Below are 26,284 nucleotides of genomic sequence, written 5' to 3' on the forward strand. Positions count from 1 at the left end.
CTTGTAATTTGTGAGATGAATCTTTTAAGTCTAGTTAGTCTATAATTGTACAATATTTATCAAATAAAAACAAAAGTACCAAAACTTTTGCCAACTGAACAAGGCCCAAGACAATGCAGATTCGCATGAGCCAATGAACACACTAAAAACAAAAAAATTCTCACATCCCTTATTAGCTCTAATAGAAATATGAGGCCTCTATTAGAACATGAATATGACTACCTGCAACAAAATATAAATAATCACACAAAATTATACCAAACGCAGCTTGTGTGTGCGGGACAACCAAACACGACACCCAGACAAGTATACGTCTGTGTTGGCTTGGCCGGGTTATCCCGCGTAAGGAGCAACTCCAACAGTTTTGTAAAAAGGTTTGACATTTTTGTTTTTTACTAAAACTTTTAAAATCTCCTATCCAACAATTTGATTGGACTTGATATTTATAGCAAGTTGGAAAATTCTCATTCTTTCTTGGTATTTATGCACGCCTTAAATAGGCTTGACATTCTACATGCGCGCTTTTATAGCAAGCTAACAGTCTGATGCTTCTTCCCGGAACCCCTAGATTTTTTCTAAGTTAAAATTGTCAAACACTAGAGATGCCCTTTTTTTCCTTCTCATATCGTTTTGGGAGTTGACAAATAACAACATTTGTCAAATAAAATTTGCAAAACTGTTGGAGTTGCTCACAAGCCCCCAATCAGACCCAATATACGTGTATATACGGTATTTTTATTTTTTTAAAAAAACACGTATATAGAATGTGTTTTCTACGGGCAAAGTAAAAGAACAAATTAATTAAGGCCTTGTTTAGTTCGCAAAAATTTTTGTTTTTGGCTACTGTAGCATTTCGTTTTTATTTGACAAACATTGTCCAATCACGAAGTAACTAGACTCAAAAGATTCATCTCCCAAATTACAGATAAACTGTATAGTTAGTTTTTATTTTCGTCTATATTTAATGCTCTATACATACGATCAAAGATTCGATGTGACGAAAAATTTTGAAAATTTTTGCGAACTAAACAAGGCCTAAAAACAATTGAAATCTAACATGTGTGCTACTGCTATATGCTGCTGCTGAACAGCGTGGTTTGTGTAGCCACAGCGCTGCAGATCGGGAGATCCGGCCAAAGATCCGCCCTCGGATCTCTTCTTCGCAAGCTCCCCGATCCTGTGCCCTGACACGCCCATCTCTCAATCTCTCACGCATGCCGGCTGGGGGGGCCGTAGGGGCCGGAGCGCTGCCTTGCGGCCACGTCAGGCTTGCGCCGTACAGAGACAGAGAGAGGCCCTAGTGGTCGTCTGCCGCGAGATCCCCCGATGCAGATTCGATCAGCCGTGACATGAGGATCCTAGTATGTTTTTTTGGACAAGGCTAGCAGGCTAGCAGCAGCTCGTGCTTTCGGCCATGGCAGACTGGGAGTTCAACAGGTTTGGAGCTGAGCTGCAGAACCCTAGACCCTAGCATGTAGCATCTCCTCTTCTTGTTCAGTTCAGCATTCTACTGATGCAAGCAACTCCAACTGGAGCACCTAAATCAAGGCCCAATATCTCATTTGGTTGTTCTCCTACTTTTATTGACCCTCTATTTTGCAATCTTCTCCGGCGAAAGCCCCCTAACCTAAGCCCCCAAATCCTTTTTAACATACAATGATAATTGGGACCCACTTGTCATCCTATATTCAGACAACTGAGTTATCTTAACGCAACAGGAAAGAAAGAGCGACGGTAGCGGCGCCTACGGGCGAAAGCGCCGGCGAGGGGAGGGAGCCAATGTGCGGTAGATCTGGTGCCAGCGAGAGGAAGGAGCGGCGGTCCTGCAGCAGATCCGCGCAGGAGGGAGCGCCATCGCGGGTCACAGGGAAGAGGAGGGAGCGCCATCACATGTCGCAGGGAGGGAAGGGGGTGGATCGCCGGAAGGGAGGCACGTGTGGTGGGGCAGCGACCAACACGTCCTTGCATCGGTCCATGCGACGAATGTCGGAGCAGCCCACGAAGGGAGGGGAGGAGTAGCGCCTGCGCGGATGGGGGTTGGCTTGTTGGGCCAACAAAAATCGGGTCTAGAAAAGTTTTGGATGCCCATCCCAAATTAGGGGCTCTAGTAGGAGCCTGCTGGAGCTGCGTTTCTTGTCAGGGCACCTATATTTAGCTATAGGAGCTCAATAAGAGCACTCCCAATGCAAGACTCTATCATATAGTCCAAGACAATTAATTACATATTATTTATGGTATTTTGCTGATGTGGCACCGTATTTATTGAAGAAAAATGTAGAAAAAATAAGACTCCAAGTCTTATTTAGACTCCAAGTCTTATTTAGACTCCAAGTCCACATTGTTCGAGGTAATAAATAACTTTAGACTTCATGATAGAGTCTACATTGTGAGTGCCCTAAGGGTCCCGCTGGAGTTGCTCTACTGGCTAGAAGTACTCTCTTGTTTAAGAAAGGAACTTTGTTTATGATGCAAATATTTTCTTCTTGGTAGCATGTGTGATCATGTTCTGAGGTAGCCAGATTAATGTCCCTACCCCAGTACTATGGAGTAGGATGCCAGTAAGTGTATTTATATATCCAATTCTTTTGAGGTTCATGCATGTAGCTAGTTTCTCTACATAGTTTAGTATCCCAACCAATTGGAAGTTGCCGAGTACATAAATCAGCTTGTTGGGTGGGTCAACAACTCTTCCTTAAAACAAAGAGTAAAAAAGTTTGGCAAGGTCCTTTTCTTCAAATGATTATTGGACTAGCTAATGCATGGTTTGTTACTACCGGAACCCTGCCCACATGGCTCAACAGTTTATCTGCTATATGAGCCCATGACCCTCCAAAGGGAAGCACACAGCAACCCTGCCTGCTCCAATGATCCCAAAGCGATGCTCCCCATAACATGGCACACCAGTACTCCTGAAGTCCTGACCCTTCCTGAAACATCTTGTGTGTCTGGATGAGATCAGATCACCAGCATGTACACATGAAAAAAGAACACAACACCACCTACAGTATCTCATGTCAGCATGGCTCTGAAAGCCTGAACCCAATGGACCATTTTTGCATACATTGCTGAGGTAACCACTTGTAGAACCCCAATTGCCTGGCAGTACGAGAGGATCGGACACTAAACGCTAGCGTCCAAGCTAGAGGACAGGACGAACCAAGATCGTGTGGTGGATACGGTGCATGCACGAAGGCCGGCCAGTCCATATGATGATGGCATGCCACACATGCATGCAGAATTTGCAGCGGCAGAGGTGGTGGTATGCTTGCCTCGTCAGCGGCAGGCATGCATGCACTGGAATAGTGGGCGTGGTCTTGCGTTGCCTTGCCTTTGCCTACGGCCTTGTTTAGTTTCGAAAACTAAAAAGTTTTCAGAACTGTAGCACTTTCGTTTGTTTGTGGTAAATATTGTCTAATCATAGACTAATTAGAGTCAAAAGATTCGTCTCGTGATTTACAGTCAAACTGTGTGATTAGTTTTTGTTTTCGTCTATATTTAATGCTTCATGCATGTACCGCAAGATTCGATGTGACGAAGAATCTTGAAAACCTTTTGGACTTTGGGGTGAATAAACAAGGCCTAGCCTTCGATATGATATCTGATCATCCATCGTCTGCTCTTCCCAAGGCGCAGGCAGCTCTTCCCAATGCGACACTCTGGATCCATGGATGATGCCAAGGGAGCTACGATGTAGCAGCCCAATGGAGGTGATTTCAGCGTCATCATCTGCACAGCCACTCCGAGTCCCCAATTGGTCAACAAGGGTACCACGAATGCGTAAACGGTCAACAAGGATACTACTCCTTCTCTGGATTACGCGAGAGAAACGAAGTTCTGATAAAAAAAAGTTCACTATTAGCTTTGCTGAGTGTTCCAGACACTCGGCAAAGTTTAAAAAACACTCGGCAAACATTTTGCCGAGTGTAACACTCGACAAAGTGCACACTGCAAAAAAAAAATGGCAAAGGACGCTTTGCCGAGTGTCCTTTATCGGACAATCGGCAAAAAGTTTACGGAGTACCGCTCCGACACTCGGCAAAGCAAAGTTGCCGTGACGGAAGAAGCTGCCATTAGCGTTCAGTTTGCCGAGTGTCGACCACCTGACACTCAGCAAAACGGGGCAGTTTGCAGAGTGTCAAGGCAAAAACACTCGGCAAAGTGAGCAGGTTTGCCGAGTGTCAGATGGTCGACACTCGGCAAAGTGACTAGGTGGTCGTATGACATGACATGATATCGTATGTGGAGATATCTTGATTTATAAGCATCCTACGTCACAATTTTCACAAAACCTTATTAAATTTTTATCAAAGCCTCTGCATACGATATCATGACATGTCGACAAGTTTTATGATTTTCAAACTTTATTTGCTTTTTATAGATTTTAAAACCAACTCGCCCGCAAGTTTGTGGTCATGTTCCGTGATCAAGATGTTCGAACTTGGTGGTCTATTCTTAGATAAGGCCTTAAATTAGTCTCAATAACAAGAATATTTTTTTTTTAATTTATTTTTTCTATTATTCGAGTGACTTTCAGTTTAAATTTGAATTACCCAAAAAATCAGTTAAATAAAATAAATTGACTAAATATAACAAACACTTCGAAAAGCATGCTAAATTTTAACATGTAGTTTATTTAACTATAGGAGTACCATAGAAAAAATTTTGGAGGTCAAGACTAAAAAAAAGTTTGCTGGGTGTCATGGAGACGACACTCAGACTGTGACACTCGGCAAAGCATGTCTTTGTCGAGTGTCAACCCTGTGACACTCGGCAAATTTGAAGCACTAGTTAACGGCCGTCAACTACTGCCATGGGGTGCTAACAGTAAAAATTTTGCCGGGTGGCTGACACTCGGCAGAGCAGGAGTGTGCCGAGTGTCGTTCACTAGGCAAAGGTCTATTTGCCTAGTGTTATTATTTACCGAGTGCCGAACACTCGGCAAAAGGTTATTTTGCCGAGTGTCACGTTTTGCCGAGTGTCCGATTTTTAACACTCGGCAAAGATATTTACACTCGGCAAATTTTGCGTTTCCGGTAGTGGTTTCTCTATGTTTAGGCCTTGTTTAGTTCACGAAAACAAAAACTAATTGTACAATTTATCCGTAAATCACGAGACAAATCTTTTAAACCTAGTTACTCTACGAAAACAAAATAGTTTATCTGCTAGAAAAGCATAAAGATTTGTTTTCATGATTTACAGATAACTAGGATACACAGGGAGCGAGAAGATGGATCACACGGGTTAAGCGGAAATAGCAGTGAGATTTGTATTAAAAAAAAGAATAAAATGCCATCAAGTAAATTGCCCCCGACCGGCGGTTAAAAAATTAGCCCAAAACACGGGAGTACAAAGAGGCTTTATCAGTAGTTGGGATGATCTCACACCTCATCAGCCTTCCACCGATGCCTTGCCTCTTGATTTTGGCAAGGACCAAGGAGATCCTCAACCATATATAGATTGGGGACGTCCAAATCTTGCATTCCTCTCCTTACATTGGATTTTATAAAGATCTAATGGCTTCCAATCAACTAAAAAGACCTTATCTAAAACAAGGAAAAAAAATCTAAACCAATGAATTTTGATGATCTAACGACATAGATTAAACTAAAAATCTAGACATAATACAGATAACAAGTAGTAAATTCAGAATATTAAGTTCAAGAAATTAGCAATCTGATTTTTATTAAGAGTTAGAAATGAAAACACAGAATAGCCAAATTGATCCCTCATCTTCCGTCTCAGGTTCAATTTAGTCAACTCTCAAAATGGCCAAACTATTCCCTCAACTTTCGATTTTGGTGACCATAGCAAACAACCCCTTAATAATATGAATATCGGAGTGTTCATTGGATTTGTAAGTCATACCCTAATTTCCAAAATATTTGACGTTTTATGATTCAAATTTTATCCTAAAATAATTTTATTTTCACTCATTAATATACTTTATTTTTTTCTCCCAATACATTATTTTTTCCAATCTTTATCTCTGCTTTTCTAGAGTATTCTAGTTTTTTGCCTTCTATATCGAGGCTATGTTCTGTCAGCTATTTTACAGTGTTTTTTAACAAATAATACTTTTAGTTATAATTTTTTCTGCCAAGCAAATAGCACCTGATTCTCATGATAAATTCTAGTAAAACGTAAGTATTATGTGAGGGAGTATTTATTTGGAGCGAGCAGGAGGATGCTGGTTCTATGGCGGCGAAGATCTTTGCCCCCCACAGGACACCTTTTTTCCCCCAGGGCATGCTTTGCGGCTGGCCGGGACCCAGGAGACAGAGAGAAGTAAAGGATGCTCAACCCATGCTGGGCCCACAGTCAGCCAAACACCCTGGTTGAAGCACTAGCGGGCCCACTTGGAAGCTTTCCCTATTTAAAGTCTCCCAGAGCTCGCCGGTCGCCGCATCAAACCGCTTGGCTCACTCCTCACCTCCCACCCTGTCGCACACAACGCAACGCAGAGGCCAGAGCCAGAGCAGAGCAGCTGCCCCCTCCGATCCGAGCGAGCAAGGGCGCCACCGTCGTCTCCAATGGCGCGGCCACAGCAACGGTACCGCGGCGTGCGGCAACGCCACTGGGGATCCTGGGTCTCCGAGATCCGCCACCCCCTCCTGTACGCAACCCGTGCTTCTTGGGCTGGACCGGACTGATTCTTGGCGTGAGTGGCTGACCATGGCGGCCGGCGTCCTGATTCTTGGATTTTCTATGTGCGCGCAGGAAGACAAGGATCTGGCTGGGCACCTTCGAGACGGCCGAGGACGCGGCGCGCGCCTACGACGAGGCGGCGCGCATCATGTGCGGCCCGCGCGTGCGCACCAACTTCCCCGAGGACGCCGCAGGCGCCGGCGACGGGCAGCAGCAGCAGCAAGCCGCGTCGTCGTTCCTCTCCCCCGCGCTCGTCGCCAAGCTCCACCGCTTCAACCTCGCGTCCGTGCAGGCGGCGCGCGGCAAGGCCGACGCTGCCTCGGCCGCAGCCGCCTCGGCGCCCGCCGTGCTCCCGCGCATCGCGGCGATGCCTGCCGGCAATGCCGCCATGGGAGGAATCGCCCCCTCGCCGCCGCCGCCGCCGTCGTCGTCGTCGGCAGGAGACTGGAGCGGCGGGTTTCTTGAGGAGCAGTACGTGGACCAGATGATCGAGGAGCTTCTAGACTCCAACTTCTCCATGGAGATCTCCTACTAGTTTTCACACGCACGCACGTCCGTCCCCTCCCCGGCCCGCCTCCTCTGCTCTGTGCCTGTGTCTCGTCTCTCTGTTTGGTTTCGTCAGTCAGCTCAGCTAGGGATCGTAGTGAGTTACTTAGTAGTGTCATTAGGCATTAGCTATGCCAGGAGGAACTCGAGGTTACTTTGGTCAGACGATCGAGTTAGTTCTTGAGCAGCCTGATGTGTACGTATACGGTAGCATCGTCAGAGCATAAAAAAAAATTGGATTGGACTCCATTTTTTCTACTGCCAATGTTGGAACTTCATGAACAACGAGCGGCGAGTAAAACTGAAAACTGAACAAGGAGGCACATGTTTAACTGATAAGCATAACTACGCTGCGACGTGTTTTGATTGACAAGTCTTGGATGAGAGGCTTCATCAGAGTCAGAGACGATTCATGAGCTTCATCAGAGTCAGAGACGATGCAAGCTTTCTGCTACAAGATAGATGATCGATGCAACATGTGTGTACTTTGGATAGCAGACCAACTTAACTGCGAACAAGGAAAAAAGGAGCTTCTAAAATCGATCCGTGGACAGACTAGAATCTCGGCGTCGAGGACAAAAGCCGCGTGATTTATGGCTCCGATCCTCTGGCACCCAAATCCTGACGAATCCATGAATTCTATACTCTGCATTGCGTTGCGCTGCATGAACATGAATCCTCTGCATATCATAATATCATATGCTAAGTACTCCCACAAGTGTGTTGCATGAATTCAGCAGCGGCAATGTCAATGGCAATGGCAAATGGCAGGCGCGGTGCCGTAATGCAAATCGTAGGCGCGCAGCAATCTGTTCTGAAGCTCATAGTGCGTCATCGATGACAGTAATGGTGAAGAATGGAAGGGGGGACTGATGAGTGATGACTGATCGTGATCTGCTGCTGATTGATGGAGTAGTAGTTGTTTAACCAAAAACCAAAAACTTTTCAAGATTCCTGTCACATTGAATCTTACGATATATGCATAGAGTATTAAATATAGACAAAAAAAACTAATTGTACAGTTTGACTGTAAATCACGAGATGAATCTTTGGAGCCTAGTCAGTCCATAATTGGACAATATTTGTTAAATAAAAACAAAAATACTACAGTACCGAAATCTATTTTTTTTTTTAAAACTAAACAAGGCCGTAGTAGTATCTAGGCGAGGATTCAGCTCATCATGGCATGTGCCTCCACATGCGCCTCGCCCAATCATGCTGCTGCTCCTGCTCCTGCTCGGGCTCTGCCCTTGAGACTTGCGACGCAAGAGACGTCGTCAGCCTGCTTCCTGCGCGCTTGCCCGCATTTGTCAAAAGAATCCGCGCCCTTTTGCGGCTGTGACAGTGACGGATATGCTTTTTGTAGGAGCCAGAGCCAATAATAACCGGAGTACACGGTTAGTACATGTTACCCGTTAGTATAACCGTACTGTAGGAACGTTCCGTATCCACCGGTTTTCGCCCCTATAGTCAACTCCTGCATTTCTGTTCTTTAGATAGAAAAAATGTGGTTAATAAGTTTATATACTTGGATACTTTTCTCACGCCTTGTTTAGTTTGCAAAAATTTTCAAAATTTTTCGTCACATTGAATCTTTGGTCGCATGCATGAAGTATTAAATATAGACAAAAATAAAAACTAATTGCACAGTTTACCTGTAATTTGTGAGATGAATCTTTTGAGCCTAGTTACTCTATGATTGGACAATATTTGTCAAATAAAAACGAAAGTACTACAGTAGTAAAAAAACCAAAAATTTTGCGAACTGAACAAGGCCAATGAAGTGTGAAGTAACACCCGAACCAAGAGAGATCAGTCAAGCCAACAGCCCTCTAGCAGTGTAGCACCATGTTACCACCACTTCTCCAATATCGCTCCTGTTTCGCCAACAATGTTCGGGTCGACTAGACGGACCCAAGTCAGGCTCCGACCAGGCAATTAGGTATGGATTTAGATTTTAATAGTATAATCCGCACAAATTGAACGCATTTGTGGGTGCTGACGTTAGATTAAGGTCCAAATTACACACCGGCAAGAAGGTTGGAAAAGAGCAAAAATTGGGTAATATTATAGATGTAAAAATGATGATCGCATGTTGGATAAGTTAAGCGATCCTCTAGTATATTTAGAGGGAACAGTCTTATCTAAGTAGAAAACCCTTTCACTAAATTTTGTACTAATGGTGATCCTGCAGGAGTATGGATCCTCTAAGTTTTCCATAGGTTTGAAAGAATTTGAATCAGAATACAAAAGGCGAGATCTGAACTAGGTCTTTTTTATTAGGGCCTTGTGTAGTTCCCAAAATATTTTGCAAAAGTTTTCACATTTTCCATCACATCAAATCTTACGGCACATGCATTAAGCACTAAATATAGATTAAAGAAATAACTAATTATATAGTTTATCTGTAATTTACGAAACGAATCTTTTAAGCCTAGTTAGTCCATAATTAGACAATATTTGTCAAATAGAAACGGAAGTGGTATTATTATTATTTTGCAAAATCTTTTGAAAGTAAACAAAGCCTTGGGCCTTGTTTACTTCCACCCAAAATCCAAAAACTTTTCAAGATTTCCCGTCACATCGAATCTTTAGACGCATGCATGGAGTATTAAATATAAACAAAATTAAAAACTAATTGCACAGTTTGGTCGAAATTTACGAGACGAATCTTTTGAGCCTAGTTAGTCCATAATTGGACAATAATTATCACAAACAAACGAAAGTGCTACAGTGTCCCAAAAAATTTCGGCAAGGAACTAAACAAGGCCCTAGGTCGATGACCCTGGACAGCCGAGCAGGGCCTTGTTTAGTTCCCAAAAAATTTTGCAAAATTTTTCAGATTCCCCGTCACATCGAATCTTTAGACGCATGCATGGAGTATTAAATATAGACGAAAATAAAAATTAATTGCTTAGTTTGGTCGGAATTGATGAGATGAATCTTTTGAGCCTAGTTAGTACATAATTGGATAATATTTGTCACAAACAAACGAAAGTGCTACAGTACCTATTTTGCAAAATTTTTTGGAACTAAACAAGGCCCAGGTTTCTTCAAATTTATCAGATGTTACTTCCGACAAGGGTCAGAACTTCCAAAGTCGCAACATCTTCCCGAAGACGTAACTCTTTCATCCGAACTTCAGATTAGATGTTTTACCATCTCGATGAGAAGAATGCAATGGTGCGCATAAACAACCGCCGTCACTTGAGTTGGCCCAATTTTCAATTCCCAAGCTCGCATCTTGCAGCCTTGGTAAGTGACTTTGGTTCATGTAAGCTATTTCCACACTAGCGCAGATCCATTACAAGGAATTCTTTTTTTTTATTTTACTTTTCTTTATTTACTTTTCCTTTATTAAAATATTATTTGCCTTTTCCTTCATAATTTTCCTTTTTATATTTTTCTTCACATTTTTACTCATCGACTGAAGAATCATTCTACATATAAATATTATTCTCCTAAATTATAAATCAGAAACCATTTTTACTTATATTTGAGAATTCATTTAATTATTTTACTCTAGTTGGTTTTGAACTTAACTTGAAATATCATAAGAATCTTGAATTTTTATTCCCCTAGATCTTGAATATAGACTGAATCTTCACTGAAATGATCACATGTCTCACAATTTTCCTACAAATGAAGGCATTAGAATATTTCCTTGTATAAGAGCATCTCCAAGAGTACTTAATAATCCTTCTCAATCCTTGTTTTTTTTGGAAGAATGGAAAAAATCCATCTCCAACAACTCCTAAAATGACCACCTAATCTTTTAGCACTTGGGGGAAAAAAGATCCAATACACGTAAAGATATGCGGACGGCCCATCACGCGTATCCGCCCTCCCATCGCGTGCTCCTTTTGCGTCGGCATTTTCTCCCGTGGTCTCCACGTGGGAAAGAAAAATGAGAAAATACAGGTGAGAAAACCACAAGAGAAAAAGATCTAGTGGAGAGCTTAAATGAATATAGAAACAAATTTATGATTTCTGATGCAAAACATCACAACTCCTAGCTGAGACCAACCTTTTGATTTTTTGAAAGTGGAAGATTAGAAACTCTTAGAGATGACCGTCATTATTCCTCCTAATACTTTTTTAAGAGTCGGAAAACAACATGTTTTTAGAAAGAAAAATATGACAGTCTTGAAGATGCTCTAATTAGGCTGTGTTTGCTATGTTACAAGCATATAGATATATAATATGGCTGTAGGAATCCTACAGATATAATAGATTTGGACCTTGTAACATGTGTCTTTTGCCAATGCCAACGTCCTTAATTTGTTTGAAAATTTGTAGAACCCTATTTATTATGAGACACAAAGGGAGTATATGAAAAGGAAAGGGAAAAGACAGAAAATGTACTCTTTATTATAGAACTTTGACAGATCTACCAATACATTCTGGTCTAGATGTTCCGATTTCAAAATGTGATGCAACGTAAAAGATATGATTAGTTTTTACAAAGACCTGCATATAGGTTTTGTGCAAAAACTGAAAACATTTTTGTCCTTTTATTATGAGAGCAATCAAACAGAAAACTGAATGCATGATCTTTGCTAAAAAAAAAAGTGGACTAGCTCGATATCTTTCCCCATTTGATGGCCCAATTATTAGGACAAGAATTTAATGCGGTGGTGAGGGCCCATATGCCTTGGGCACTTGGGCCGAACGAATTACATGCTAGCCCATTGGAAACTAACTTATGCTCATAAGCCATTTTAAATTGCGATAAAAGCAAGTCATTTTCGAAAATTAAACGCAAAATTTGAAATATGGGATTGTCAATTTATTTCCAGAAAATCTAAGACGTACAAAATGTTTCAGCTTTTTCTGATGAAATAAAATAAAAAAACCCGACCTTGATTACCACTACTTGAAAAATCAAAATTTCAGAAAAAAAAATTCGATGTCTACAAGATTGCTACCGCGCACAGTCAGCCAACTTTAAACTATTAGACCTATTTAGTTAAATAAACATCGAATTTATTTTTCTAAAAAACTGTTCGTTTGAGCTTATTTGTCAAATGTATAAGTTATTCAACAGTATTTTTTTACTAGTATTTTTAGTCATGACTTTTTAGACAAACGAACGTAGAAACAAAGCAGGTTAGGTCAAACCTTCAACCCTCTATTTTGACCGCAGACATCAGTGCCATTCACATCCAAGAACACCATCACTAGTAGGCAAATCAGCCCTACACAAGACTTATATGCAACAATCTTTTTGATTCGTGCTATTATTGGTCTAACTTTTACTGCTCCCTACAGTAAAAAAGGATGGTGCCTTTTGCTCCGAGTCAACAGGATGCTACTATTATAGTCTGCTGAATCTCTGAATTCCAGAACCTTTCAAATGTGGGAGACTCAAATCAGTGGAATAATTAGTTGGTATTACTGAGCCTCATAGGTAATTATAGAGTATAATATAGGCTATATTGCTTACTGTAGAGGAACGTAGTCTCCCTTTAGCTAAGAGCCTAAGACATGCTATAATTAAAAAAACATAATCTGCCATATATGGATCTCAATATATTTTAAGATCTACTCCCTCCGTCCCTGAAAGCTGTAATTTTTAGAGTTGTCCTAAGTGAAACTTTTACAACTTTGACCAAATTTATAGAAAAAAATGCTAAGATTTATAGTACCAAATTAATACCATTAAATGTATTATAGAATATATTTTTGAAAGATACTTATTTTATGTCATAGATATTGATACTCTTTTCTATAAAGTTGGTCAAAGTTAGAAAAGTTTGACTCGTACGAATTCTAGGAGTTGAAGCTTTCGGGAACGGAGGGAGTAATAAAAAAACATAATCTACCATATATGAAGATATCTCAATATAGTTTAAGATTTCGCGGTCATAGTGAGAGCGATACAGATGATATAATACTTTATTATAAGATGAAGTTTGTTATAAGATGAAGTTTGTTAAGGCGCCAACTATTGAAGTATAAGTGAATTGACTTTTCTTTATCAACTTAATCCTTTTGGTTCGACTGATGATTGATGAATGCCACTCAATATGATATTAGGACTGGAGCATACACAATTAAATAAAATAATTGTACCCGATTTCTATTTTGACATTTGAGACCCGGTAACTCAGGGTGGGCATTCGGTTCTCGGTTCGGTTTCGGTCGGTTCTCTCGGTTATTTATGAAATTCGGTTTCTAGAATATAAGAACCGATCGGTTCCAAAAAAATTTAGGAACCGAGCATTTCGGTTCTCGGTTATTTCGGTTCGGTTCCGGTTCTTACCGAACTAACCGAATTTTCCTAGTAAAGGTTATTACAACAAAAAAAATATGTAGGTTTTAAAGCAAATATAGGCAACACCACTTCTAATTTAGATAATAATAATTGGTAAGATTACAATAGCAATATAGTAACATAAATACATAGTAATTTAGTATGAGACGTCACACAAAAATCAAACTTTGTCTTACAAAATACTACTAAGTAAAGTAAAATTCATGAATTTCGGTTCTTTCGGTTAATTCGGTTAACCGAGGGTAGGAACCGAATTATTCTCGGTTATTTCGGTTCCTCAAAACTTGAAACCGAATAAGGAACCGATTTTTTCGGTTCCGGTTCTTTCGGTTTCGGTTCCGGTTCTTTCGGTTCGGTTTCTCGGTTTCGGTTAATTGTGCCCACCCTGACCGGTAACTAGTTTGTATTCTCACGTTGTCACATCGAGTGCACGCTTATACAAAGCATACTTTCGCTCGCTAGGTTCTATGTGAGTTTCTGATTAGTAGAGCTTGTGTTTGGATAGCAAGAATCGTACTACGCCAGATGACTTTCGAGACTGTCCAGTTTCGCAACGCAAAAAGAACTTGAATAACTATTATCTATTTGTACCGTCTGTAAACATTCTGAAGACCAAACACACATCGCGAACTAGGATCACCAAGGATGTCTCCTTTTTTTTTTTGACAACAGATGTCTTTGATTTGTTCTTGGAAATTAACTATGCGTGGACATGTTTTCCCACCTAGAGAAAACACATGGATACATGTCAGAGTTTCTCTGGGTGTGTCTCTGTTTTTTGTTAAGTTTGAAGTAAAACCCCCCACCAAATCTTCCTCACCTAAAATCAGACAGGGATTTGTGGTGGACCCCCAAGTTTGGCAGTCAATCAGTGTTCAGACTACAGAGTAGTAGAGTTTGACAGGAAATGGTCAGCATACTGTATCTGTTGCCGTCTCCTCCTGTAGACTATGAATTGTGCTCCTACTCGCCAGTGTTGAAAACTACTAAGGCCTTGTTTAGTTCCGAAAAGATTTCGGATTTTGGTACTGTAGCACTTTCGTTTGTTTGTGACAAATATTATCTAATTATGGACTAACTAGGATCAAAAGATTCGTCTCGCGATTTCCAGCTAAACTGTGTAATTAGTTTTTGCTTTTGTCTATATTTAATACTTCATGCATGTGCCGCAAGATTCGATGTGACGAGGAATCTTATAAACTTTTTGCTTTTTGGGGTGAACTAAACAAAGCCTAACTACAGTCTACAGCATATCTCATCAGCTCGCATTGACTGTTTGGCGTTTGCTGCATGCTTTGCTCGGAACGCAGCGTGTTGACAGTGGGCTCTGGGCTGCCGCACGGACCCGTAGTTGGAAGCCATGTCCACTGGTGTGTGGCTCTCCGGGACACGTCAGGGTAGCCAGCCGGCCGCGAATAGTTGACACACGGCCTTGGTTGACTTTTCACGATCGTGGACCCACGATACATATCACCATTTAATTTTAGACATGTGCCCAATAAATCACAACTCTGATTTTTGTTCAGTTTGTTTCTTCAATCATTTAAGTTGCTTTAATCCACCGTGGAATAATTTTGTTTTTGTTTCACTACGTAGGAGTTTTTTTTTTGAAAGATCCGGCATACAAGAATATCTCCAAGAAACTTTTTATATCTTTTCTAATTTATAGAAATATAGATTTTGATGACAAAACACCCTCCAACAGTCTCTTCAAAGAATATCCAGATTTCTCGCTACTTAAAAATGGAGAGCGGGGATAACTTGAACAAGATATAGAAAAAAAATATTGGATAGTATAAAGATATAAAAAATGATTTTTATTACTTTCTAAATAATGATTTAGATCGCAGATTTTAGAAAGACTCTTAGAGATGCTTTAATGAATCACAAGTTCTTCAATGTATCATTGTTTTTCCACAATATGAGATGAGTTTATAAAGTTTAAAAAACCTTGTGAACCTGTGTGGTGCGTTCATATGTCACGCCACATACGCTCGCACAGCCAAATGGATCAGACGTGTAAAATGTCCTTGACAGGATTAAATTTTAAAATATTGGCTAAAAATGTTAAAAGTTAAAGAAGAATAGGACTCACGTTTTTATTTGTTGAAGTTCATCAAAAAACCAAAAACACGAAACTGCAAACTGCAAATCTATTTATGAACTCAAAAATCATGGTGTTTGGAAATTTCTCTCTCTTTCTTTTGAGAGAGGCGCGCGTTTGGAAAATTTCAATCATGCGCGAGACCAAAAAAAAAAAAAAAGGGCGCCAAAAAAGTGCAGAAGACCGCGTCACATTTTACACGCGGCCATCTCGAGTCGCCGGTCTCGACGCTACGTACGCACTGGTGCAACTACTCCCTCTCGAGCCTGCCATCAAGAAGCCGCCGTACTTGCCGCGTCCCGCGTGCGCCGCGCCCCAGTTCCCATGCCGTTCCCCTGCTTCGCCGCCGGCGCCCGAGGTGGCGGCGACCCGTCCGTGGCAGCGGCGCCATCCTCCTCGGCGACGTCCGTCTACTGGACCCACCTCGGCGGCGTCACGCTGACGTGGTCCCGCGCTCCGATCGGCCTCCTCCTGGCCGCGGAGCTTCGTCTCGCCGGGGACGGCGGCGACGACGACACCGCGCCCGCGCGGTTCGCGTTCCGGCCGTGGCTCCCGTGGCGGCGGCGCGGGTCGAAGCGGTTCTCCGCGCCGGGCGGCCGCGCCGTCAAGTTCTCGTGGGACCTGTCGCGCGCGCGCTTCGCCGCCACGGGACGCCGGCCGGAGCCCGTGTCCCGGTACTCCCTGCACGTCTCGGTGGACGGCGAGCTCGCGCTGGCCGTCGGGGACCACGCGTCGTCCGCCGCGGGGCTCCTCCTCTCCCGCCGTGAGAACGCCGCCGTCGCCGACGACGGCCGAGGCGAGGCCTACTCGACCACCGTCAGCGTCGCGGGCGAGAGGCACGACGTGTCCCTCGCCGTGGAGGGCTCCACCATGTGGGTCGCCATCGACGGCGAGAAGGCTCTCCAGGTGCGCCGGCTCCGGTGGAAGTTCCGCGGCAGCGAGAGGCTGGACCTCCCGAGCGGCCGCCGCATCCGTGTCACGTGGGACCTCCACGGCTGGCTCTTCTGCCCGGACGCGGCCGCCGTCTTCGTCCTCCGGTTCGAAACCTCTGACGACGCGGACGACGAGGACGACGTGGACGAGGACGACGACGACGGCGGCGGCGCCAGCCCGCACGTGCAGAGGCAGAGTTCTTTCAGTTTCAGGAACCACCACCAGGCACACGGCGGTGGCGGCGAGAGCTGGTACAGCAGCGACAGCGATAGGAGGGGGTGGAGGCGCGGTCCGTTCAGGTCGGGCTCGGACACATCGCCGTCAGTGTCGGTGGCGTCGACGTCCGCCGCGTCGTCGGCCGGCAGCGTGGCCACGGTGTCGGAGTGGGCGGCCGCGGAGGAGGCGGCGGCGGCGCTCAAGGACGGCGGTGGGTTCTCCCTCGTCGTCCAGCTCTGGAAGAAGAGGAGATAGTGGTAAGTGCGTCGCCGCCAATCCATTGCACTGCCTGCCGAGCATTGCATGGAAGAAGTAGAAGATCGTAGATCGATCTCGCTCGTGCTTGGAATTTGGAAACCAATGCATGTCGGAGCGGAGAGGAAAGATTTTTTTTTTTTGGTTGTCAAACTGGATGATGAACAATCTGCGAGTAAAGTAAAGCTTTGATCTGTCGTGCTTTTTCTGTATGCGAGTCGGTCCATAAAATGGCAACGAATTCAAAACATGGCGATTTGATCTGATTTTATTTTGCCTATTTAATTCAATTGAGATTATATACAAATGAGCTATCACGGGCACACTTCGAGTTTATACCAAAAGGGAATGGATATTGTTTGTGATACAGCTTTAAAACCTTCTGCCATAAGTCGTTTTTGTAGCAGTGCATTAGCTTTGTTATTTGGATTGCCCTTGACTCCGTCACAAGCACAAGTTGTGCTGTGACTGAGAAAAAGTCAAGAGCTACGACCGGTGCATTAGCGGCGCGTTGCTCTAATTGCAAAGTAATTTCCCCCTCAAGCTCATTTGCACATGCCTGATTCACCTCTCGCTTGTCTTTATTATACTTCATCATCCATCTTAAAGAAATCAATTTCTAAAATCACAGTAAGTCAAACTATTTTAGATTTAACTATTTTTTTTAGAAAAAGATAACAACATATATGTAATTAAATAGATACACTATGAAAATATACTTCATAATATATCTAGCAATGGTAATTTGGTGCCATAAATATCGGTGCTTTTTATCTGTAAAATTTGACAAGACTTAAAATAGTTTGATTTAATTTTTTTAGCATTTTAGACACTAAGAGATATTTAAATTATAACTTGGACTTTGGTATGTAGTGGAAACATTTATCCAGAATAGTGGCATTAGGTTTAGAGTTCTAAGGTTCTTTAACATTCACTACATTAAAAGAGGCCTGACGATACAATAAGCGACCTAGTTGTGGCTATGGGTGCAAGGGAGCGGAGGTAAGGCAACGCACCGCTAACTATGGGGCAATGCAAGATTGGTGAATGGGCAGTGTCGAGCCAGGGATGAGAGGAAGCCATTGGATTAGTGTGGGAAGTGGTAGTGAGCAAGACTTAGCGGCGGTGATGTAGATTGGCACTAGGATGAGAGGAAGTTAAGATCTCCCCGTTTTGGGTAGTTCTACTCCCTGATTCTTCACCTCTGCTCCTTGATTCTTTGATGGAGTCATTCCATTGGATTTCTAGAACTAGGTTGGAGAGCTGATAAGAATTGATTCTCTATTGATCCCTACCAGAATATGACAAGGAGTAGAGTGAAGCAGATTTTTTATAGTTCCCAACTTCTAGTGTAAATGAAGAAGTGATGATCTCCTGATCCTCACCGGAATCAGTTGACATTTTGGAGCATTTGGCTTGTTGGGAGTGATTCTCTTTTTAAAATGTTGAAGCTAGAGCTCTCCCAAATGGCCCCTAAACTTAGAAGTAGAGAGAGTGTTCCTTTGGCGCCTATAGAGAAGATACTCAGGGTGCTGAATGGAGAAAAAAGATAAGACAACATCTATTAGATGGAGAATCAAGGGCTCGTATTGGTTGCATGACAAAAATTTCATTTTTTCAGACACAAAAAATATAAGATCTGAAAATGTTGCTCCAATCGCTCGTAAATACATGGTGTCCGAGGATTTAAGGCCAATTAAGGAAGGTAAGAAAAAGTCAAATGTATCCCCACATCAAAGTAAAGCGTTACAATCTTTGATTTGATTGGCCCCAATATGAGGAAAGACAGAGGTGGGAGAGATACATTATAATGATTTTTTTTGGCGAATCATTATAATGAATTAGTTTACGCTAAACCCATTACATTTATGGGTTCAAACTTCAATCATCTGATCATCTCTTATACTATTTGGAAGTAAGTACTCGCTCCATGTCTCTAAAGAATATCGTTTTCGACATCAACATGGTCTAGAAAAAACAACTTTGACCACTACTTTTTGCTATAAAATATTTATAGAATATAGTCGATAACTTTTATAAAACTATATTTCAAGATGAGTCTACTTACATCAATTTCATACTTTCAAATTTAAGCTGAAAATATTTATTTGTAGCTAAATTTTAAAATATTTAACTTAAAACAACCTGAAAACAAATTTCTTTACAAACATAGAGTACCTCTCAGCTACGTACTGCATCATCCAAAATGCGGCACCTGTCAGAACCTTTTCCGTGAATGAAGCGTAAAAGGACACTGTTAATTTTTTCCCCCTGCAATGTCGCTCGCAGTCGCAGTTTGCTAGTGATGGCGTATTACGTGCGATCGCCGTCATCTGTGATTATTAGTAAAATTCACTTCCGCGTATAGAGATAGAGAGATGTCGACACTCTACGTCAAAAGATTTTAAATTTTTTTTGGCTGTACACACTCAACAGCGACATGATATACTACCCTTTTTCTGGCTTTCTCGAACGACAGAGATGCCGCCGGCTGCATATGCATATGTATATTGCCCTACGTCCACCGTCGATATTCAAATCCGATGGTCTGTTCCACGGGTCCTCCAGTCCCGGACAAAACAACACCCAAACCCTATTTGATCCGCAGTTCGCAGCGGGCGATTTCCTATTTTGGCCTTCTTTAGTTCTGATTTGTAAGATACTGTAGCATTTTATGTTTTTATTTGGTAATTATTGTTAAATTATGGACTAAGGTCTTGTTTAGACCTAAAAAGTTATTGGATTTTGATATTATAGCACTTTTATTTTTATTTGACAAAAATTGTTCAATCATAAAGTAGATTTTGACACTGTAGCACTTTCGTTTTTATTTAACTTACTAGGTAGCATGCCCGTGCGTTGCTACGGGATAACTAATAATTTGTATTAAAAACATACGGATCGCACAATAAGATAATAATACTATAAAAAAATAAATATTCAAAAATAAAGTTTGTGAAATTACAGTCATGAAGAGCACAGATAACATCATTTGAAGTCCTCCCATGAATAACGAAGACTGGCCGACAGCGCGTGGCACGGTGGGCGGATCCAGCGTGCCTGCAGCTGAGATGCATTTGGCTGAGATGCGTTTGGCGCAAGGCGCGGATCGAGAGGAGGAAGAGAGACCAGAAATTGCGCGTGTTTCCTATAATATGCGGCGTGAGGCACGGGTCGCAGGTCAGGAGCGGCAGGCTGACGAAAACCAAAACCGCACCAAAAAAAATATCCCAGTTTTAGTCTTTTTAGTTGTAGGAGATATTATTTAATCATAAAGTAACTAGGCTTAAAAGATTCGTCTCGTAATTTATAAAGAAACGATGCAATTATTTTTTTATTTATATTTAATGCTTCATGTATGTGTCGGAAGATTCGATGTAACAAAAAATCTTAAAAGTTTTTGGGTTTTGGATTGAACTAAACAAGGCCTTAGTTTGAAAGTTGCAACTGCAAAGCAAGTGTCGGCTTCCATGGCTTCTTCCTCCCCTTCCCGTCTGACCACGCGGAGGCGGGCGACCGGCGAGAGTGAACGCGCGACCGGACCGGACCGCCCCCTGCGCCGTGGCATACTGCTCGTGCTTTGCTCCCTCCCTCCCGTTCCCCGGTCTGCGAGGTGGATGCTTCACCACCGGCACCGGCAAGTACGCGGTGTCAGTGGCAGTGCCGTTGACGATGCCGCGGAAAACACCGAGGGGCGAGGGGGCCTCGCGTCACGTCGCGCCGGCCGCTGCGGCGTGGGCTTCCGGAGCTGGTGGTGGGCCGGCAGTGTAGGAGGAGGTGGGCTCCTGGGCGGCGCGCGGTGCGGGCTGATTCGGCGGAGTCCGCGGACTGGATCTGCGTGCACTGCGCGGGATCTCGGAACCGCGTGTCCGGGCGCACGCCCCCGGGTGTGGCTGGGCTGCCGCGTGCGCCGACTCGGGCCGTCACGTCACGCACTGCCTTGGGCCTTGGCGTTTAGCCGGGCCGAGGGCAACGTGCCCGGCACTTGCGGCGGCGCCCGAACGTTCGGTGCTGACAACTCGGGGGGACATCGTTGATCGATCACACGACAAATGTGAAGAGACCCTGATTCCACCGACGAGCTCACTGCACGACGCCGGCGCCGGCGCCGGCGCCAGCGCGGCAGGAGGACCTGCTCTGCTGGCGTCAACGCCACGCCTACGCCCTGCCGGCAACTTTTGCACTTGTGGCCAAGCTCAGGTAGCTGGCCCGTGTCCACCACGCTTCGTCTACTCGTTGTCAAGGCGTTTTAAAATTTTTTCAAGATTTCTCGTTACATTAAACCTTGCAACGCATAACTGAAGTATTCAATATAAATAAAAAATAACTAATTTATACAATTTTATCTAAAATTTACAAGACGATTTTTTTAAAACTTAATTATTCTACAATTACTAAATATAAATAAAAATGTTATGATAGACAAAATCAAAAATTTTCGCGAAGTAAAGAAAGGCTAACATCGCTGCGCGTAGGGACACGGCCGAACGGGCGGTCAGCGGTACAGGACCAGAGTGATCGACGGGCATGCATTAAACTCCGCCGGAGAATGCGTTGCATTGCATGAGGGAGGTGGTGTGGATGAGCAGAGATCAGACCAGAGTGACGGGCACCCACGACACGACGGACGGACGTGGAGCTGAACATGTACCCGCTGTTCCTGTTGGAGAGCGAGCGTCGGTGGGTGGGTGGGTGTGGGTGCGTGCATCCGAGTACAAGCACAATGCCATGCCACCCCCCATACCTGGAGTAGTAGTACGTGATTAATTAGTACAAGGACACTTTCCCTGTCCTTGTGATTGACCACAACGTCATCTGCACAGTGTGCAGGTGCAGGCGGCGATCTCGGTAGGAGGAGGGGAAAAAAAAGAGCGCGAGCCAGCCAGCGAATCATTGCTGGACGCGCGCGGGGGGCTGAACTGTGGCTGGCGGCTGGCGCGACCGCGTCAGCTGGAAAGGCCTGTCCGATGTCCCATGGCCATGGGGGCGGGCGGGCGGGCGGCACGTTCCAGCTCCAGTTCCGCCGCGGCATACATTGGTCAGCTGGCTGCCGCCGATGGATCAATGATGATTCGTTCCGGTGGCCGGCAGGGGGACAAGTGCGGAAAAAGGCGCTGTCCGGTGTCCACACAAAAGCAAGAAAGCCCATGCCCCCATCAGCATCCGTGATTACCCTTTGCCGCCGCCGCGCGCTTTGGCCTGCCCCGGGTGCCCAAACCCACCAGACCAGAGGCCTGAGCGTACCAGCGTCAGTGCGTCACACGTTCTTCAAGCTGCCACGCCGATTCGATTCTCTCCAGCACTGCCACTAGTTTTTAAGCGGATACTACTGGACAATCCGGTCAAGGTGACGGTGTGACGCTAGCTGCTTGCTGTACGTGCAAACGTGCAGTCCGTCGTCTCGACGCGCGCGGGCATTACCGCAGGGGTCATCGGAGTCAACCACGATTACAGCTGCCGGTCCGGTCGGGTCAACCAGCATTTGCAGCCTTGCCGGTCCAGGGCGGGGAGCGCCACTATAAAACGACGCGTTCGTACACCGCAAGTGCGCCGTCCCACTCGACCCACTGCCACCCCACCTAGTAGTAGTACTAGGTGCACTAAGGTCTTGTTTAGTTCCGAAAAATTTTTGGATTTCGATACAGTAGAACTTTCGTTTTTATTTGACAAATATTATCCAATCATTAACTAACTAGGATCAAAAGATTTGTTTCGCGATTTACAGACAAACTGTGTAATTAGTTTTTATTTTCGTCTATATTTAATGCTTCATGCATGTGCCGTAAGATTCGATGTGACAGGGAATCTTAAAAACTTTTTGGATTTCGGGGTGAACTAAACAAGGCCTAAGGCTCTCAATGCATAGTTTCATGACACAGTTACCAAGATATAAACTAGGTAACCGAGCCATAGGAGTTTTATGGGTATGAAACTCTTGTGGCTCGGTTACCTAGTTTATAGTCTTGGTAACTGTGTCATGAAATTATGCATTGAGACTGGTCTAATGGACTAGTGCTGTTCTACAGAAATTCTAGCGTTCCAAAGTGTACAAGAATCATAGAGCAGAAAGAATTCCTGGCCAAATTTGTTACTTTAATTTATATAATCCGGAATGATTCTTGGCCTCGTAATGCCTTGACCGAACGGAATGATTAGTGGTTGCATTCAATCACCACTCTTCCAATCCCTAGCATCGCCAAGCGTATGTGCGCTGGGCTTCGATGCTTGCAAGTGCAGCCTACTCCTATGTGTTACTTCCTCCGTTCTCAAATACTGCTATTTCTAGCAGATTTTAGACAGATTAGGACATTCACAATGCAAGACTCTATCACAGAGTCCAAAACAAGTAATTACATATTATTTATGGTATTCTGCTGATGTGGCAGCATATTTATTGAAGAAAGAGGTAGAAAAAATAAGACTCCAAGTCTTATTTAGACTCTAAGTCTACATTGTTCGAGGTAATAAATAACTTTAGACTCTACGATAGAGTCTGCATTGTGAGTGCCCTTAGGGCACTCACAGTGCAAGACTCTATCACAGAGTCCAAGACACTTAATTACATATTATTTATGATATTTTGCTGATGTGGCAGCATATTTATTGAAGAAAGAGGTAGAAAAAATAAGACTCCAAGTCTTATTTAGACTCCAAGTCCACATTGTTCGAGGTAATAAATAACTTTAGACTCTATGATAGAGTCTGCATTGTGAGTGCCCTTAGTGTGACAAACAAAAGACTATTCTACCCTTAATTAATTTAGGTCCCACCATTTAATCATGCACGTTAAGCCATGATTCTCTGGTTCCAACGAGCTGTATTTAATGTCAACTGAATAGACTCAACCAATTATCATGCGCCAAAGTACTACTCCCTAGAAGAAATTAAATGAGTTGATGAACCACGCAAGTTCCGAAGATAATTAATGGGCTGGTGGACTGAGTACTCCCTCCATCCACGAAAGAGTCAATTTCTAGAATTGTCCTAAGTCAAACTTTTTAAACTTTGACCAAATTTCTAGAAAAAAATGCTAAGATTTATAGTATCAAATTAGTATTATTAGATTCATCATAGAATATATTTTCATATAATGTGTATTTTATATTATAGATGTTGTTACTCTTTTCTATAAATTTAGTCAAACTTTAAAAAGTTTGACTGTCACGGATCCTAGGAATTGATTCTTTCGGAGACGGAGGGAGTATGCTAGTAGAAATAGCAGTATTTTTGGACAAATTTTTCTCCTAGAAATAGCAGTATTTAGAGACGGAGTGAGTACAATGCGTTGGTGCTGGATCCAAAGACGAGGAAAAAGACGAATGCATTCCAAGTTGGTGTTGGATCACTCGCCCAGAGAGAATATGAATGGATGGATCGATGCCAAACAGCAAGAGTCACGTCGTTGATCACAACCTACTACTCCTATGATTAACCACCAAACAGTGCTGGCAACTGGCAACAAACACAAAACAGTACTAGCTCCATCGGCCCACTGGATGATGATTATCACTAGAGCCTAGCAGAATTAGTACCAACAACCGGAATTTAAAACCCGAATCAATTAACCACGGTAAGTACTACTCTCTCTCTTTTTTTTAACAAATTACTACTCCTAGCTAGTAGGCACGCACTACTACTAGCAAAGATTCAAATAATAATATGCACAGAGTTGTTTAGTAAAAGTAAGGTAAGAAGACTGTAATAAAAGAAGATAATGTTCTGGAGAAGAAACGGGGCCGTTTACGTGGTGGACCCCGACGACGTTGACGTCGAGGCGTCTGCCAGCGGCGGCGGCGGTGGGGAGGCGGACAGCGGCCGGGGCATCGTGAGGTTCTTGCGCCGTCCGCCCACGGAGAGGGACCGGAAGAACGTCCTCGGGCGCGGCGGCGCGGACGCGGACGCGGACGAGGCCTCCTGCTGGCGCGCGGAGCGGCTCCGGACGCCGCCACTGCCCTTCCCGGTGGCGGAGGCGGTGGATGGGGCGCGGCCGCGCACGACGGCGCGGCCGTTGCCCGGGATGACGCAGGTGAAGACGACCCCGATCTTGGCGAGGCGGTTGACCCAGCGCGGGATGCGTGCGCGGCCGGCGACGAGGCGGCGGCACGCGGCGTCGCAGAAGTGGTTGCAGTTGCGGGACACCAGGTTGTAGGCGTCCCCGGGGAAGTCGGCGGCGAGGTCGGACATGAGCGCGCGCACCTCGGCGCGGCTCAGCTCCGTCGTGCCCACTAGCACCGACTCCCGGAACGTGTAGCCCGGGCACCGACGCGGCACCACCTCGAAGATCCCGCTGCTCGCGCCGTCGTGCGCGCCGTACGCGTACTCCACCCCGTGAACTGCAGCAGCAGCCAGTCGTCAGCACAGAGGGAGGGAGGGAGGGAGGGAGGGAAGGAGGGAGGGGGACACGCGGGCGGCTGCCTGGTGAACAGAACGTGCCTTGCACGCCGGAGTGGTAGACGCCGAGGCCGAGCCACCGGGCGTAGCCGTTGGCGGGGGTGACGTCGTACACGTTGAGGAAGACGGGGCTCGACGACGACGGCGCCTCGCCCGCGCCCGCGCCCGCGCCGCGCTGCTGCAGCTGCTGCTGCCGCGTTGCCCGCACCGTCGGAGTGGAGCCCGCCGAGGAGCCCATCAATCCGCCTCGCCGCCGCGTCTCCCGTCGCGTCGGCGGCCGGCACCGCTCCCCCGCGCCGCGCGCGCTTGCACGGCGAATTTCACAAGTAGCTAAGCTAGCTACCTACCTTGTGCGCGGCTGGCACTGGTCGCCCGCCCGGCTGGCGAGACAAGGTGGGGCGGGGGCGGAGGGTGGGGGTGGCGCAACTCGCGCCCCGCACGCGCGCACCCCGGCACCCGCGCCGCGAGGCCGCGACCCGCCTTGGTGAATACCACGACTGAATGGTGACTGGGCCGCCGCGCCGCGCCGCGCCGCGCCCGTACCAGGCAGGAGCTGTAGGAACAGCGAAAATCCCGCGCTGGGCGTCGTCGCCCTGAATTCCCCTGCTCGTTTTGCTGGGGGGATGCGAATGAGTGTGCCGGATGCGCGCGCGCGCTTGCTTTAATTGGCAGTGCGCGCTTGGAATAGGGAGAGAGCGCATGGACACTGCTGATACGCAAGTTTGTTTGGTGCAGTTGCAATCGATGTTTGCTTCCACAAGAATGATGTCTGGGACGGGAAGGAAGGAAGGGGTACATCACTCATTCTTTCTTTTCCCTTTCTTTTATCTTTTGTATTTGTACATACTAGTATATAATATATGTGGGGGCACACTGCATTTTATGATGAACCGATTTCAGACTTTCGGTGAAGTGAC

At 44.8% G+C, this 26,284-nt stretch overlaps 3 protein-coding genes across 3 annotated transcripts; 2 read left to right on the forward strand and 1 right to left on the reverse strand.

Moving 5' to 3' along the window:
* LOC8065407 (protein PPLZ02) lies at positions 6,424–7,440 on the forward strand. The gene is made up of 2 exons (XM_002436557.2): positions 6,424–6,613; positions 6,718–7,440. The coding sequence occupies exons 1-2, from the start codon at positions 6,531–6,533 to the stop codon at positions 7,178–7,180; spliced, it is 546 nt and encodes a 181-aa protein (XP_002436602.1). The 5' UTR covers positions 6,424–6,530; the 3' UTR covers positions 7,181–7,440.
* LOC8076199 lies at positions 15,765–17,239 on the forward strand. The gene has a single exon (XM_002436558.2). It carries the CDS (start codon positions 15,897–15,899, stop codon positions 16,974–16,976), a length of 1,080 nt encoding a protein of 359 aa, XP_002436603.1. The 5' UTR covers positions 15,765–15,896; the 3' UTR covers positions 16,977–17,239.
* On the reverse strand, positions 24,438–26,198 carry LOC8076200 (deSI-like protein At4g17486). The gene is made up of 2 exons (XM_021448971.1): positions 25,410–26,198; positions 24,438–25,309 (listed from the first exon to the last, which is right to left on the reverse strand). The coding sequence occupies exons 1-2, from the start codon at positions 25,603–25,605 to the stop codon at positions 24,717–24,719; spliced, it is 789 nt and encodes a 262-aa protein (XP_021304646.1). The 5' UTR covers positions 25,606–26,198; the 3' UTR covers positions 24,438–24,716.

Source organism: Sorghum bicolor, chromosome 10, assembly GCF_000003195.3.
Source record: "Sorghum bicolor cultivar BTx623 chromosome 10, Sorghum_bicolor_NCBIv3, whole genome shotgun sequence".
Lineage (NCBI taxonomy): Eukaryota > Viridiplantae > Streptophyta > Magnoliopsida > Poales > Poaceae > Sorghum > Sorghum bicolor.